We start from the raw sequence: 16,861 nt of genomic DNA on the forward strand, positions 1-16,861 counted from the left end.
GAATTCGGGATGTACTATTTAGGCCAAGATAAATGCATTAAATGATGTTAACAGTGCAACTCGCTTGTTATGTTGCCTTCTTAAAAAGCTCTGGTGGCTTAAAGCAAGGTGTGCAGAAATCTTTTGCTGGCAAACTAAAAAGATTCTTGGATTCATCCTAAAATATCCTGCATGATAAACCAAAATCTTGCAAAGCCGCAGAAAGGCAGCGGTAACTGAACAGGGGCTCTTCAGCATATCAACTGGCATTACTTACAGAGGAAAATAATCAGTATTACTTATCACCTTCCTAAATTATTATATTAACTTGAAATCCCAGTAAAGATTTAGCAATCCTGCATTTCAGAAAAGCAGTTCTATTATAAAGCCATATTTTTTATTACAACATTTTGTGCAGAAACCCTAACTGTAAAGCACAGCTGACAATTCAGCACTATCAAAGTAATCTAAAATCATCTAAATGCCTTCCTAAGAGGTGCAGTAATTACGGTTTAACTCTGATTATACTGTCTTTTTAAAAAAAAATCTCTAAACACTTCAATCCTATAGCTCACTACAGTTGACATAAAGAACTATGAGGCATTATTCCTGAAGTGGCATGCTCCAGAAGATAAAGCCTAGAGTGTCTGTAACATCTGTATCAAGATAAATTAAAAATATGCATTCAGTGGTGAAGATACAAAAAAATCCAGAGAAGCTCAATGCCTTCATTGATCCAACATGGAAAGCCAAAATTTTAAGTCTTATGAAAAGAGGGCATGAAAACTATCAACCAGGGAACAAGTTACATCTACAACAGCATTACTCCCAACAAACACACACATGCACACGCAGTCTAGTGTTCAGCTGCCATGGCAAGGAGAACGGCAACAGTCACATCAAGCAGCAAACAAAGGATCTGGCAGCAAAAATGTCAACAATCACGACGAATGTCAGAACTCATGCAGTATCTATCTGCCCACTTCCTTTAACCATCATGTTCCTCTTCTTTAACTTCACCAAATAGCAATGATGATGCAAGCTATATCTATAAGGGAAAGGAAGGCAGCCTAAGGAAAGCAGTGGGACATAACGGGCAAGGGAATAACCAAGGTCTGCAGAAAGTTCAGACTACTTCAGTCATTAGACCCTGTATCCAGCAACTCTCCCGTGTTGCTCTGGGCACAGGAAGGTGTGGGTTTACTTTGCACGTGGAAGAATCAGTAGGTAGCTAATGTAGAACTATCAGGGTTCATCAGCAGGGGAGAGGTGAAAGCTGGGATTGGTGGAAGGAAAGCCATCTTCATTACTAAGGTCAATTGAGAAAGAAGAGTTCTCCTTGGCTCATTATTGATAAATAAATAAAATCGATGTATGAAACAGCAGGCTTTTGCATATTTAATAAAGGCCAGAACACACAGAGAATTGGTGGTGCTTTTGTGTTAGGCCTTTGGTTGGGGGTTTTTTTGTTGGTTTTTTGTTGGTTTTTTTTTTTAACTGTGGATCATAATATGAGATGCACTGCACTTCCTCCATCAGGCCTCTATTATATTCCACCACTCTTTATTCCACCATTCAGCACCATCTGCCAACATCTGCAATCAATCCAAAGCATTAACCTTATGTAGGGTTGGCCGTCTGGTGGTCTGAAAGGCCCAAATCTGAGTTGAAGCAGAGTATGCTGATGCTCTGTCTTCTAAGACGAAAGCAGTACAGCTTCTATCCTAAGTGATATACAAGAGGGAAGGGAAAGAATCACATGATAAATCTTCACACAGAGAACTGCTACATAGTTTGAAGGAGAGCAGATTTAAATGCTGGCGCTTGGGTGCTGGGAACAGAGATAATGAATTACAGTTGTCTGGATTATGTGCATTTATTCTGCACGTTCTTTTAAAAAACGAGTTACATCTTCACTGTCCTTGCTATTCCTGTGTACAAAGGAGGAGGAAAGGATAAAAGCCTTTCAAGCTCCATCTAGTCCCACAGGCGACTCCAAACAGAAGAGCACAACAAAATTATTAATTTCATAGGAAAACACCTCTAACTAGTGCTTGACAATAGTCACTTAACTATCCCTACACCATTCAGAAAAAAAAACACAATAGCAAGTTTTTTACTCTTAAAAACTAAATTATCCTTCATGAAAACAAATTCTCCACACCACATCCCACCGACAGCACCTTTGGCACATGCTGCCTTCTAGTCAACACAACTTCACAAACAAAAGTACTAACAACACCGAAATAGTTCATTCACCATCCTATTAAAAAAATGCCAAAACTCACAAATCAAACCAAAACCCCAGGTTAAACAGAAAGAGTATCCCAAGAAGTCATCTGTGGAGCACATCTAGATGTATGCTTGCACATAGCCCACAGCAAAAAGTGAAGACAGACAAGGGTGCAGTAAACGACATAAAAAGGGCTGGGGACACACACACAAGTATTTTAACACACCTACATACACACAAAAGGTATCCTCTGACATGTGATTTTAGGGAAGTGTGCTCAGATAACATACAGGAATATTCGTTCCTCACCTGTTTGACTTGCAGACCATGGCTCCATATCCTCTCTAAGAGGTCACACAGACTGGCTATAAGGGTATTCTCTTCTACGCCTGTGATATTCACTTCACCATGACCTAGCTCCACAGCTTCTCGACCCATCTTTTCAACCAACATCCGCTTGGTCTCAAAAAGGAGAAAGCAAAAGAGTTAATTCTTTCTGCGGGAACTTTCAAGATCACTTACACTTACTTAATAGCCAACAAGGAAGCACACAATAGCAAGTATCTGGCAGAATAACTGGGTGTACACAGTACTTCTGAAGCTAGTGCATTTCTTTTATCCCTGTTTTTCAAGCCATGGCAGCGCCAGTGTTGACCACTTCACTGGCTCTTCCACTTTTCTGACAAGGGGCTTGCAAAGGGGCACATAAGCCTCCACAGAGTAACCCCAAAAGGAACAGCAGGCCACACGCTGACAAGCTAGAGGTGCAGCAGCAAGGCCCTGCAACACACGTCTTGGGTGGGTTTGAAGCCTGGGGAGGCTGGACCAGGAGCAGCACACTGTGTCCGTCCCCTGCCAGGGGAGGGGAACGTGCCCAAGTGCTTCCAAGCAGCAGGGGGATAGGTCATTCCTGTAAGACCCTGTTTTACCAGATGAGTATCTGCATTTAAACCAAACCCATTCTGGAGCGTCTCTCTTGAGTTTCCTGATGAACCACACGCTCCTAAATAGTGCACAATTTCATACGGATCACCAAAGCTCTAAAGTACAGTCCCCCAGTCACAATATATTAATCATACAGTTATCTGGAGGGGGAAATGACCAGGGAATCACTTCTGCTCTTCTCCTACAGGTTTTTTCATCTGAGAGCTACTCTAGAATAGCAACAAAAATGACTAATACTCCCTTAGGCACCTATGCACAGTCCTAGCTGAGACTAAGCACTCCAAGTGAGTCTCCAGCTTCTCCTCCTCCTCACCTCCCCTGGTAATTTCTCTCTGCTAATGGCAAGCTCACTACATTCACTACAGCTGCATTCCCACGGTGAAAGAGCCAAGTCTGTCCCTACGGATTTTCACCCTCATATGCCCCTATTAAGTGAAGGTGATTATGTGGACTGTTTCATACATACGGAAAACTGAAGTGAAATCAGAAGTAGATGCATGTATTAAACATGGTTTTATGAAAAGTTGTATACAATTGCTGTATTACCTCCACTGACGGAAGGCAAGAATGTGTCTACTTGATAAATATTCTCTTTACCGTGCTAATATAAACATTAACACTTAATTCAGATTAATATATTGTCAAATATATAATGGTGAAGCATGTCAACGAAGAAATTCTACATTAGTTTGTAAAGTGCTTGAAAACTAACATTTCAGAAGTTTGTTAACCCACATCCTTTAGTATGATACAAGCTCCTACATTTTCACCACAACCTCCTCTTTTGGAATATTCACTCTCATTGAAATAGTGTAATCTCGTTAGTGAGAACTGAAATACGCTATAATAGACATGGGCAGCAGGATGATAAAGACCCATCAGAGTATTCAATCGCTTTCTAACATTTCCCATTCTCTGTCATAAATCTGCTTGATAGTTTCCACTCCTTGTGGAATTTCTCAATGTTATCTCTTAATGAATTTCTCACTACCATGCAAAAATCTTCACATGGATACCAGGCAAAAATGTTTATAGACACAAAGCAGAAAGAGATGGCAGAAGAAGGGGGTTCAAACACATCGACCACGAAATAGTCCATAAAGGATGGCCGTGAGCTGCAAAAGAACAGAATTATTCTCTGTATTACCTTATTTCGGCACTCCTTCAACAAGCCTTCTACAAACTTCCAGTTTGTTTGTGCAATTACCGATGGGGAGAGGTTAGACAGTTTGGGCTGCCGAATAGTGCTGCCCAGATTCCTGGCTTCTTGGATATACTTCTGCATTGGGGTAGAAAATTGACAAATACAGAGAAAAGCGCAAGTGAGACTACTTTGAAGAGAAAAGGGTCAACTTATCTTTAAAACCCACCCCTGTGCAACGAGGGGGAAAGGATCACGTGGTCTTTCAGACAAGGCCCCTTGTTACATCCAGCACTCTACTGGGCTGAGACACTTCAGGTACTATTTCACCGGAGATCAAATCCCCGTTTATATCAATTAGTATTAGAACACACATTGCTGAGTAACAAAAATGCAACACAAACTGCCAAGGATATTGAGATGCAGAGAGATTCAACTACTCCGTCCACCACTGAGAACTGTCTTGTTATTTTTTCATATAAAATGACACGCTTGTAATAATTACCCAGACCAAGACGATTCGAATGGCACGCTGCTTTACGTAGGGATTGCAAGAAAAATTTGCCTGCAGCTTTGACAATACCCGAGATCTGTGCCATGCCCTGCATTCCTGCAGATCTCCTGTTTCTCACCCACCCTCCCAGGAAGCAGCTGCAAAACGCTACACACAGCTCTCAGCTGTGAACCACCTGCATTTCTGAGCAAAATGATTTCCTGAACTCACTATACTTGAAAGAGCTTTTCTGCTCCTGTTACTGCCATCAAGGAGTTGCCATTGTTTACACTTCAGAGACAGTAATAGGACAAATGTTTTGTAAGCCAGGTGGATTGGTTGGGGCACAGTTAACTGTGAATAAGTGCTAAAGAGAAAATCCTGTACAGGCACTGACAGAATACGCAGCATTAGTACACATTTCAGATTATCTAGGTAACTTATCTAGCTTACACTGAAATAACAACCAACTGAAAACTTGGCAAATAGACAGATCTGTCCAACATATGATCTTCGCAGAGGGAAAACCACACCTCCATCAGCCTTGCAACTAAACAGCTATGATATATACATTATATTGTGCATCTTTATCCAGAACTATGATTAGTGTCATATTGTGCATTCAACATACCAGATAATGCTCTGAGACAGATTTTATACAGGGCATGAAGGGCCAATCATGCTGGTCCCAGTCTAAACAGAACTGCAACTGAAGCTCTGACATGGAAAAGTCCAGGTGCTGGCAGAACAAGTTGGTAGCAAAAAGCCAAGCAGACCATGTAAAGTGAAAGTGGTAAGCACATATGAAGTAATAAAAGCAAGCATGCAAAACAGAAAAGGAAAAGAGTGAAGACATAATACAACGCAGAACTCCCAAGCATTCAACATAAAAATCAACTTGTAAGTAATGAATCTGAAAGGAAAAAAGAAAAGACGGCACTCAGTCGTTGGATTGGTATAAACTCTGTCTCCACTGGGCACAAAGATTTTCAAGTTAAAAGCCACTAAGTCTCAATTCCACAGATTTTTTGTTGCCTGCTCCAAAGCTTCAGTTTCTCTACAACTCACAGCACTGCACTTCAAAACCACTGCCCCCTGCCCAGCCTGACCTCCAGTGTTGGCCTCAGAAGGGCCCCCTCCCCGTTCTTTCCAACTTCACAGGAAAGCCTCTGGTTCACCTGGCAGAGGGAGGGCAATGTTCATTCAGTATTATAGTTAAAAAGGTACAGCACAAAACGCTACAACACCAGCACAGATTAATCTGGCAGTTGGTACCCTCACCTGAACATGGATTTGTAATTTTTAGTACTGTATAAATATTGTAAATTTTATTCCTTGGAAATTATTTGCCTTGTGTGACAGAGTAATTCCTATAGAATAATCAACTTGTGAGGAGTCAGTTAAAAAGGAAAACAAACAAAATAACCCACAGGCTACAAGATTTCTGCCTTTGTAATTACCTACTTGGCATCCCAGAAGTTTGTATGTGCTAAACATCATAATTGTTAAAAGCAATAATGATGTCACAAATCAAGTAGTCTTCATTTCTGTTACTTCTAAAGTAAAAAGCACTTTAGAGTTATCGGAATATACAGAATACATCAAAGCCAGAAACTACTCATAGGTTTTTTTATTATTATGCAGACATTCTTCTATTACATGGTTATGGATGACATAGGCAACACTATACTTAAACAAACTTTTAACAAACCAGTGAGAAAATTCTGGCAATGAGTACACAGGAAAGGAAATTAAACTAATCACTACCATAAAAGGATGAACTGGACAGACAAAGATACTTGACTTTGACAGCACTACCCTGACACAAGGCTACAAAGTTCCAATTGAAGCTTTTTTGAGGGTATTTAAGCAAGGCAAGAGAATACTGTCTTCAACAAACAATATACATTTAAAGAGAAGTGAAGCTTTGGGATTACTACACACACAAAAAAAAATTCTGAAATTTTAAACCAGATGATTCTTGGAATTACCTGTACATCAACATCCAGTACAAGAAGTTTTCAGTCTGTATCACACAAATCAGAAACTGTACTGTAATTAGTTCACACCACCCAGATCCTTCAAAATCCCTTCACCACAAAGAATAACTGTGTCAGCTGCAGAAGCACTGGTGGGAGAAATTATCAGTGCTGTGTTGGAACAGGCAGACACAAACCCGACAGCACCGGTGGGGTTCACATTCCCACCTTCACAGGAGGTTGTGTGTCCATTTGCCACCTTAAGACTTCTTTTATGGTCTACAGAAGAAGAACAGGCAACTCCAAAACAGCAATGCTTCTGATTTTAGGATGAAATTAATCACTCTCTGGAGGTGGTTATCTTTCCTCCATCAAACATAAAAAAGCAGCACAGAGTGACTGAGTTATTTAGAGACAGGAAACAGCTAAAAACAAAACTGTTAAGGTTAACTCCCCTCTTCTGCCTTGCCTCCCTGCTTTCCCCTCCCCTTCTATAATCTTTACAACATGTGATGACATTTTCAGGGAACGCTCATAACACTGGATGACATTTTTGTCCTTAGAGGGGGTAAAAATGGTGTAACTTTGAGTAAGCAAGTTAGATATTTTGGTCTGCTAAGGACCACGAACTTAATTTGTATTAGATACACATAAGGGAGAGCAGAAACTGCAAGGAACTGTCTAGACATTTCATAAAGGTTACAGAGCATTATTCAGGCAATTAGGGAGGAAAAAGATAATCAGATCTCTATAGCTGAACAATTTTCACCTCTCTCTGATCATTGTCAAGACGCAGGTGCTCTGTGTGTTGCTTCTGTCTGTCCTTCCGCCTCCACTGTGCGGGAGCATTTCTCTTTGTCCACCTACAGATGGAAGAGTATTATTAAGCTAATGTCAAGAGTTAGGTGAAGGGCAGCGGCAATGAGGGAAATAAGTAGTTTCTATCTAATTTTATATTGAATACATTGACATCAATTACATCAAACAAAGCACAGCTGCAAATACATACGGGCAAACAAAGGATTTCAGAAAATTAGATCATTATACACTTGCTTTGTGTTTTTCCATTATTTTACGATACCCAGTCACAATTAACACCTTTTTCCTTTTCTTTCAAAGTTCTTCTAAGAAGATATTCTAAAATACTTGCTAGGCCTTAACTGAGATCCAGTAAGAAGATCTGCTTTCATATTGACAGTAATTATAAGTAACTCAAAGTAAATCAACTATAACCTCAAACATAATAGGGCTTTCTTAAGTAAATTTGCCCCTGGAAGCCCAGATCTTAAAAAGAAAAAAGAAAGAATACAAGTGATGTAACAAAAAAACCCCACCACACACAACCCACCCATATAATCTGATTTGATCTCACTTTAAAAAGGAGACACTGAATTTGCTTTCCAGCACCTCTTGCCCTAGGTTACTCACTTGTTGCTTGCTGGTCCAGTGGATAAAACATCAGACTGCAGCTTGGGAAAAAATCCAAGCTCATATTTCCCTTGTCCAATTTTCATGTCCAGCAAGTGTGGGTGGACTGCAGTGTGATCTATTTTTGCTAGCCTTAATTCAATAGATTTCTCTGAAACAGTAAAAAAGTTTGTATTTTAAAGCTGTCTTCATCAGACATGTATCTATAATCACACATCCTCAACTAAAAGTGGATCTCAAATTTAGCAGGGGAGGTGGAAGTTTCTTACTGACCCAAACAGGTACACTAAGTACAACAGTATATTAAACATCAAAGAACTGTCACCAAAAGGAAAAAAAATGTTTATATTCTTAAGGTCAAAAATTTTTCACACAAGGCATGCAGGAAAACAGTCAAGTTCAATTAAACTTTAGAGGAATTTCATCTCACATCTCAACTTCCTACATAACATTTAGTTCAGCTTTGCACCTCAGCTTTTTTGGTCTATTTTTTTTTGAGGTTTCAAAGCATGAATTGTTACTTAACTTTAATGTCTACAAAAACCAGCGGCGACTAGTTGTATTTTCTTAAGCATCAAGAAAGTGGCTTATTACTCTTACCAGCCTCGTCAATGGTTGTGCATTTTTGATACATAGATGTGCGCAGAGTCGGTGTCCTAACATTTAGCAGCCTGATTTTATCCACTCTAGAATCAAATACTCTCAAAATAGGGTCTTTATCATCCTCATCGTGGCACATAATCTTATTGTCAATAAAAGATGCAAACATTTGGGTCTCCAGGAATCTCGAGAGGAAAGGCAAGTAAGGTTCAGGCTGGTCAGACAAGAAAGATGCCTAACAGACAAGAAGAGATAAGAGTGTTTGGGAGTCTGCAGAGAGAGTTACATCCACCAAAAGCACCCATTTTTTCTAATTAAGGATGTACGAGAGAGCTTTGGTACCACTTAAAGCCTAGTTTAATTACACACACCAATTCTATCTCTGAAATAGTCTACATTAATTCTAATTCATGACAATCACCTACTATACAGCACAGTAAGTATTAAACTGTGATTTTAGCATTTCCTTAATTTTCTAAAAATTTCAGCACAATCCCAGCAAACCACAACAACAGTACCACAAGTGCAGATACTATGTTCCGCTGGCTGAGCTCAAAGCTTATGAAGTTGATGAGAATCCTTCCATACAATTTGATGGGAATCAGAGTAGTGTTTTAGCAGGCAGAGCTGCAACATAATCTTCACCCATGTGAACTACCCTGCTGACAAGTATCTGATCTCCAGTAAAGAAGACAGTAGCAAAATTTGAAGAACGAGGTCTTGCATTCCCTAGAAAAGAGCTAGGAGGACACTGGCGTGTATGTATGTGTTACATGAGGTCGTGGCTTTATTCATTAACATATTCAGCAATTCTTCTGGTGAAAAAGATAAATATCCTTTTCACTAGTAACATTTAACCTTAATGTAGAGGTTAGCAATAAAGTGAGGTTTTCTAAGCTATTTCTCTACTGTAAGCTGTATTCTTCTATAATATCCTTAAAAGAGTATCTTTACTTGTATTAAGTGTGCTCATGTATGTATTTTTCCTCATAATATACATGTGACTTTTTTGGGGGGAACACTGAAACTTAAGGAAAAAAATTACAATTTTGACAGTACTGTTTTCCATTTCACGGCCCTGTAAACAAATTCTTAGGTTTGAGTACTGTTTTACTTTTTTACATTGACATACCTTCTTATTACAACTTACTTTATCAAAATTTTGCATCTGTTCCCTGTTAGTAAACCAAGATTCCTTGTCCTGGCTGGGTTGAATGACAAATACTTCATAATCTGCAAACATTTGAGTAAAGCGGTTGGCAAAAACTTCACGGATTTGAATGTTCAGCTGGTAAATCTTGAATTCTTCTTCATCACACTGAATTTTAAGATCCTTTTTGCTACTGGTCTCCTCTCGCACCTCCAGCTGAGAAGGAAACACACAAAAAAATTGTAATGTTGCTTTGCTAGGTATTCTAGGTATACTAGATCTTAATCTGCCATTCAGCTGCTACTCCTCAAGTTAACATCCCAATTAAAAAAACCCAACAACTTGCAGTTTCAAGCACTGTAACAGAACAGCAACATTAAAAAAAAAAAAAAAAAAACTAGAAAAAAATCTTTGCCTACAAAAGCTCCAGTTTCAATAATAAACCATAACCTACTTTAGTACTGGTTGCACTGGATATGCTTTAGATCAAGATGGGATAGATGGCAACCATATACATACCCACATATGCCATACACTTACTTCTTTGTACTTTTTAATCACCTGCATAGGCTTTTTAGGGGGTTTTAGTACTGCTGCATTATTAGGTAAATACTTATTTCTGCCCAGTGTAATACAAGTCCAGGTTTAGTGCCGTTACAGTTTGACACATACCAGCCTTCAAATGCAGACAGAATGCACAGCACAAGGAAGCTGTCTATGTCTGGTAGCCTTAGCAGCATAACGCACAATTCATCCCTAAACAGCCCAGAGCAATCTTTGAAATAAAATGCATTTTCAGTTAATATGTGGGCTAAGATTTATGGGAACAGCAGCCGAGATTCAGATATTCAATTTGTGTCAGTTTTGATAGGAATTATCTAGGAAAAAAATAATCAAAGCCACAAGCATTCACGCACCAGTTTGAATGTGCATTTGCTACCCCTGCCTTCATTAATTATTGTAAGAGGCACCACCACACATAATTAGATATAACATCTACAGCTTACATCATCGGCACAATGATGCAGTTGCTGCAGCTGTCCCATGCTTCTTTAAGCACCTTGGTTATAGCAGTCCAAGGCCAGCCATACATGGCATCGTATAGCCATGCTCTCTGCTAGAGAAAGCTTTGCTATTCAGTCATTTCTTCTAACCGCATCTCGAAAATAGCCCTTGGCATCTACACACTCCCCATTAACTCGGTATTTGGCATTAAGCAGGTTTTTTATTTACTCATTTGAGAAAATTTTGACAGTTATAACCTATACATGCCTATCATCACAAAAAAAGCTAGTAAAATGAGACTTCAACTACTATGGAAGAGAGTACAGAGTAGATTAGGGCCTGAATGTGCAAAAACTTACAAGAAATTAAGAAGCACCATACTTTTCCCATCACTTCCCAATCCACTCAGCAAAAAACCAAATGCTTCTTACCAATTTTCTCCTGAACAAGAAGACGACAATGCAAAAGAAAAATCTGAGAAGAGGAACACAGCTGATTTGAGCATCTAATCCTGTCCAGTAACCAAATGCTTCTTCCTGTACCCCCCCAGAGCTCCCTCCCCACCCTACTGTAGGTCACAATTTCTGCCTCTGTTCAGGTCCCACCTGTAGCCCAACTTACAGTCACATGGGTAGGAATCAGACCCAGCAATGAAGAACCAGTCATGATAATTTAAACATGGAAGAAATAAAACCTTTGCTGAGAAAATCTTATCTCCATTCCCCAAAGGCCCAAAAAAACCCCACAGCAGTCTTTCAAGTGATACCTTTTATGCAAAAAGGGCCAAAACTTTTTTTTCCCAATTCTGATCACCCAAAAAATCCAACCAGAGTCACCACGAGCTGTGCATATTCACTCACTGGGAATCAGACACTAATGCATTTTTACAACATCAACCAGAAAAAAGCATCACAATATCCCTATGGCAAGCACATTATATACACAAGCAAAATTACAGATATTCTACACACAATGATAAAAAAAAAAAAGATGAAAAAAAAATATGAAAAAAGATAGCTGTAGAAACCAAGACTGGATTCCAACTTCACAATTATCTGGATGTCAGTTTTAGCTATGTAAAACATAAGAAATTGGTGTAAATTTAGAATAAGTCTTAAACCCAAGAATATACAAGGCAAGGTGTATTTCAAAACAAGTTATCATGGCAAAGAAACTGGAGGATAGCCAAAGGTCTCACTAAATGCTGTGGGCCCTCTCTCACCCAAGCTTGCCCTTGTCTCTAGAGATGTTCACAAGGTTGTGAACGTGTTAACATACAGTTCTCCCTAGTGAAGCCAGACAAACGGCGTCTTTGGACCATGACTTCAGACCAACTACTACTGCAGGGCCAGAGAGAACGCAGATAATTTCAAAACTTACCTTTTCCAGACTCACACCTGTTCTTTTAACAAGTGCTTGGAGTCTTGCAATAGTCTCATTTTCCTTTAGCAGCTCATAGGAATTCAAAGGTGAACCTGCTATGTTCCCATTTCTTTTATCAGAAACCAGGTCACATGCTCTGAGGCTCTTCATCTTGGAGGCACTTTCACTGCAGTGAAGGTTTCCCTCGGGTGGGATTCCAAAAGCCATTAGTATCTCTGAAATTTCCTGAATGAACTCAAGTTTATTTGGGAACTGGGGTAAATCTTCTGGCAGCTCAATGAAATGGTTGTCTACATCCACAAAGCACAGGTTAGCCTGGGATTTAATTTAGAACAGGATACTGTTACAATATCACTAAATGCAAAGGTCACATCTTTATTCATCTTTGGGGTTTGTGCTTATTAAAAGATTCAAATACACTTGCATTTGGTTATTTTCTAAAACAGACTTGCCCCAGCCATAACCCAACTGGCTAGTCAGCGTTGAAGAAAGCAGCACAGCCCTACATCTTCAGGTCTTTCTTTAGGAAAGAAGACTCGTTTTAAAGTTGCTTACCAGGTACGAGAGATTGTAGCACATACTAGGTACAGGTATGTGAATTTTTTCATAGATGAACAGCTAGATTTTAACTACAGGATATTTGCAATACTATTTTAAACACATGCATATGTAAACAGGTGACTGCCCACTGCCTGGATTATCAGTCCACTCTAAGAGATGTGGTGAATTCCAAGGTACACTGATATTGCAGAAGCTGCAATAAAGTTATCTTCTCTTTTTTTGTAAGCAATTTGAGAACTAAGGCAATTCCTTCAATGAGTTTAGAAATTTGTTTCCAAATGGAAAAATGAATTGAGCTAGTTTCAATTCTCTTTTCCTGTATCAACCGCTATCTCATTTACCATCAATAAAGACCAAGGGAAAAAAAAACCACCCCAAAGAAAAAAACACCTATGTGGCTTCCACAGCAACGTCAAAAGAAGCTAAGCATCTTTCAAGCATTTTTCTCACCCTGTAGTTGGTGAGGGAGGGGTTCCCCTTTTGGCTTCTGCATTGCAAAATCTGTATCAAACATTTTCATGATATTACATACATCACAGCAAGAACCCTGTTCATTATGTGGAATCTGCATGGTAAGTTATGTATAAAGAAGAAACACTGCTTTTCGGGAGAAGCATTTCAGGTTTTCTTCACTGCAGAATAAATATGGATTGTCACTTTTCCTGTTTAGCCTTCCCTATACCAAACCCCTTCACCCAGATTACGGTGTAGTTTTGACCTAGCTTCACTGCATTATTTTAGGAGACACCTGAACTCAAGTCTCACTATACCTTTGCAGCAAAAATACATACCAAGTCATGAAAGCTAGGAGATCTCCAGTTATTTCTTACGATTCAATAAGTGCAGAAGGAAGCACTCTCACAACTGAATTGGAAGAAATTAACCTCACACTGAATGAATGACGGATGATCCCAGAAATCAGAGCAATGTACACAAACAGCAAAGCATCAGTAAGCACAAAGTACTTCCAATAGGATTTTGCTGTGGGATTGATCATGGGTAGGCTAGGTTAAGCTGTACCTGACAAGATCCCTTCATTTAAGTAAACTGTTGTGAAGACAATCATTTCATACTTGTGACAGAATTAGCGCTCTTGGCATTTCTACTGAACAGAGCTGAGATGTCAATTCTCCTTAAAACACAAGTATCTGCTGTGTTTGATTTCTTGAACTTCAACATTAAAATTTTAAAAAACACCGTCATTCTTAAAGCAGAACTCCACTGGACATACTACACTATATTTGCACAGCACTTTGCATGAAAAAGTCCAATTTATGCTCTGCTACAATGTTACCCATAGTTACAAAGGTAAGCAGAAGAACTCCAGTTCTCCATTTTTTGATGTTTTAGCATTTTAGTACTGGGATTGATTTCTTAGGCTCAAAGGAACACATATAAAACAGTTTAGCAGCTCTTGTATAGATCCTTTACTGTAAATTCAATCCCAAATTGAATTAGGTCTTACAAAAGGACCCAAGGTCAATAAATAGAACGAAGACCTTTATTCTGAAACAGCTTCTGGTGCACCTTAGAGGAAGTTTTTATTTTTAAAATAAGACAGGTTGGTGGTGTTCAGATTTCCCCAGTACCAGCATTTCTCAAACACAGCGGGCGGTGCGAGTGCCTGCAGCAGGCTGGGGATGCAGGCAGAGCGCATCCACTTCTCCCTCAAAGAAGCATTTGGCACAAAGGGACAGTATGGACACAAGAACTCTCACGTTTCAAGCAAGTACCTAAATTTAGGAACTTCAACATTCCTACAGTACACACGGTTCTGTGATGATCAGGATTCAAGTCAGCTAATATTTATCAGGAACGCTGTAAGGACTTCAAGATATGAGAGAAATCAAGCCTTGAACCTAGGCACAATGACTACCAATTGGTGCTGAGGGAAAAACAAAAAATATTTAATTCGTCACAAGCTGTCTGTGAAACAGGAAGACAGACTCATTAACAGACTCTTCAAACAATTTAATTGTATTACTTCTTTTCAAAACTCTCTTTAAATTGATGTCATTCAACTTGCCTTCTGTTTTGTATTATCTTAGCACAGATTCTGCAGAAAACATCGCTCTTCGTTAAGCTTGGCTGTACCTAAAAAGCACTTGGCCAAAAACTAACCAAAGGTTAACTTTACCAATATAGAGATTCTAGTCCTCAACTGAAAATAAACCCCTTGCCAACGAAGAAAAAGCCATAATGCTTGCTGAAATTGCTTAAAAGTATCTAGGCTCATCTGCCTAATTCTTCCAATCAATAAAATACCCCTTCTGCAGGGTTTCTCTTTAAGAGCAACAGACATAGTTTAAACTCTCTCAGCCACTAATGATGATTGCTTATCATGCAACTTACTATGACACTTCCCAGAATTTGCCCTATATAAGAGCATTAAAAAAAAGAAGAAAAAAAAAAAAAAAAAAGGTTAGTGTGCAGCAATACTCTAAAGAGTGTAAAGAATATTTCTGGGGACACTCTACAATTATTCAGTGCCTGGTTAATAACCCCTAAAACAGAGGACTACCTAGAGCAGCACCAGCAAAGGAGATTCAGCAGATGACTTCAACTCTCTTAGGGAGACTGAGGTCACACTCACAAACTACATAAGCACTTCTGAAAGGGCCATGTTCCCCAAGGAACAGAAATGGCAAAGACACCTCCCTTCACATGCCCTCAAGAGGTACCAAAACTACATTTTTCTGTAAAAATTAAATCCTAAGTAAATAAACCATCAGTAACAGACACCAAAACAGTAAGTCTCACAATGCTGCTACACTATACATATCCAACAGAACAGAGTACCAGTAAGGACAGAGGGGGCCTCTCCCTTAAAAAGCAAGAGAAATTAAATGGCACATTTTTTTCTTCAATCATAGCCATCCAAAGCATTCTGCATGCTAGGAACTGGGCAAGTACACAAAGCAGAAAAACAGATGAGTTCTCTGACCACAAAGTTTTAGTTATTTTGTTTCTGGAAGCAGCGCAGTTGAGTGAGCTATGAATAGTTCACCGCTCTGTACGTAAGCCTCCACGGATATACTGATCATCACTTTACACATACAAAATTAACATGATATAAAGACTAGATACTTAGCAACATGTGTCAGTAAAGACATAATTGAAAGAGAATCCTTAAGTTAGCTGCTTGGTATTTCAGGTCTCTAGAACAGTCAAATATGCTTGTATTTGTTGCTGAGGTACCAGTTTTCTGACCAAAAGAAAGCCTCGGATAGTTACACACCACTTCAATGACAGATTGTCACAAGAGGACACACAACAAAATGTCCTCCTGAGACACTACACTACGGAACAAGGATGTCGCATCCTAATTTAAAAACTTGTTTTTCCCATAAACTTTTATCATTGCAAATAACAGCGTGTCCAGGTGAAAGTCTTACAAACCTCAGGAATGTGAATGCAAGCAAGTCAACATTCACGTATCTGATGCCAAAGCCTGGTCCCCCGAGGTCAATGTCACAACCTCCCACTGGCTCAGTGGGGTCTGGACTACACCCGCCACTTGCGAAGCCAGAGGACAATTGCAATTCTTTAGTTTGATCTCAAGCACAATAAGGGCCAAACCCACACACTGATCTAGCCAGGCCTGCAACAAGCCCACATCCTTCCTTTCAGCTCTGTTCAAAAATACTGAAGGAAATTATTTAGGTTCTGCCAAAAGGACATCTAAGGAGGAACTAACGTTCACTAATAACGAGTAAGCTCCCCAACGTACTGACAGCCTAAAAAGAAAATATGCTTTATTTAAAATATTAATATATAATTACATGGTATGCAAATAGATGTCTACAGCTATTTAGAACAGTCAGTTCTGACAGCACAATCACCACTACTTGAATTCTCCGTGCAACCCAGGTGCTCAAAGTATATGTCCCATACAGGTTTTCACATCCCCTCCTAGACAGTTAGATTGAAACACAGCTCTGAGTTAAGGCTTCTGCTTGAATAC

The 16,861-nt window shown here is 39.3% G+C and overlaps 1 protein-coding gene across 13 annotated transcripts in view; it reads right to left on the reverse strand.

Moving 5' to 3' along the window:
- Nucleotides 1-16,861, reverse strand: part of DENND5A (DENN domain containing 5A) — a 70,875-nt gene that overhangs the window by 20,558 nt on the left and 33,456 nt on the right. For 4 of the 13 annotated variants that reach the window (XM_037401961.1, XM_037401960.1, XM_037401959.1 and 1 more), the window contains 9 exons: nucleotides 12,334-12,651; nucleotides 9,949-10,164; nucleotides 8,799-9,033; nucleotides 8,199-8,349; nucleotides 7,540-7,633; nucleotides 5,423-5,530; nucleotides 4,305-4,436; nucleotides 2,522-2,674; nucleotides 1,599-1,703 (listed from right to left, as the gene is read on the reverse strand). In XM_037401961.1, coding sequence (XP_037257858.1) covers nucleotides 1,599-1,703; nucleotides 2,522-2,674; nucleotides 4,305-4,436; nucleotides 5,423-5,530; nucleotides 7,540-7,633; nucleotides 8,199-8,349; nucleotides 8,799-9,033; nucleotides 9,949-10,164; nucleotides 12,334-12,651 — 1,512 coding nt within the window. Of the gene's footprint in view, nucleotides 1-1,598; nucleotides 1,704-2,521; nucleotides 2,675-4,304; nucleotides 4,437-5,422; nucleotides 5,531-7,539; nucleotides 7,634-8,198; nucleotides 8,350-8,798; nucleotides 9,034-9,286; nucleotides 9,539-9,948; nucleotides 10,165-12,333; nucleotides 12,652-16,861 lie in introns of those variants that run through there. The other 9 variants (XM_037401972.1, XM_037401966.1, XM_037401968.1 and 6 more) reach the window with 4 other exon arrangements.

Source organism: Falco rusticolus, chromosome 10 (assembly GCF_015220075.1).
Source record: "Falco rusticolus isolate bFalRus1 chromosome 10, bFalRus1.pri, whole genome shotgun sequence".
Taxonomy (NCBI): Eukaryota; Metazoa; Chordata; class Aves; order Falconiformes; family Falconidae; genus Falco; species Falco rusticolus.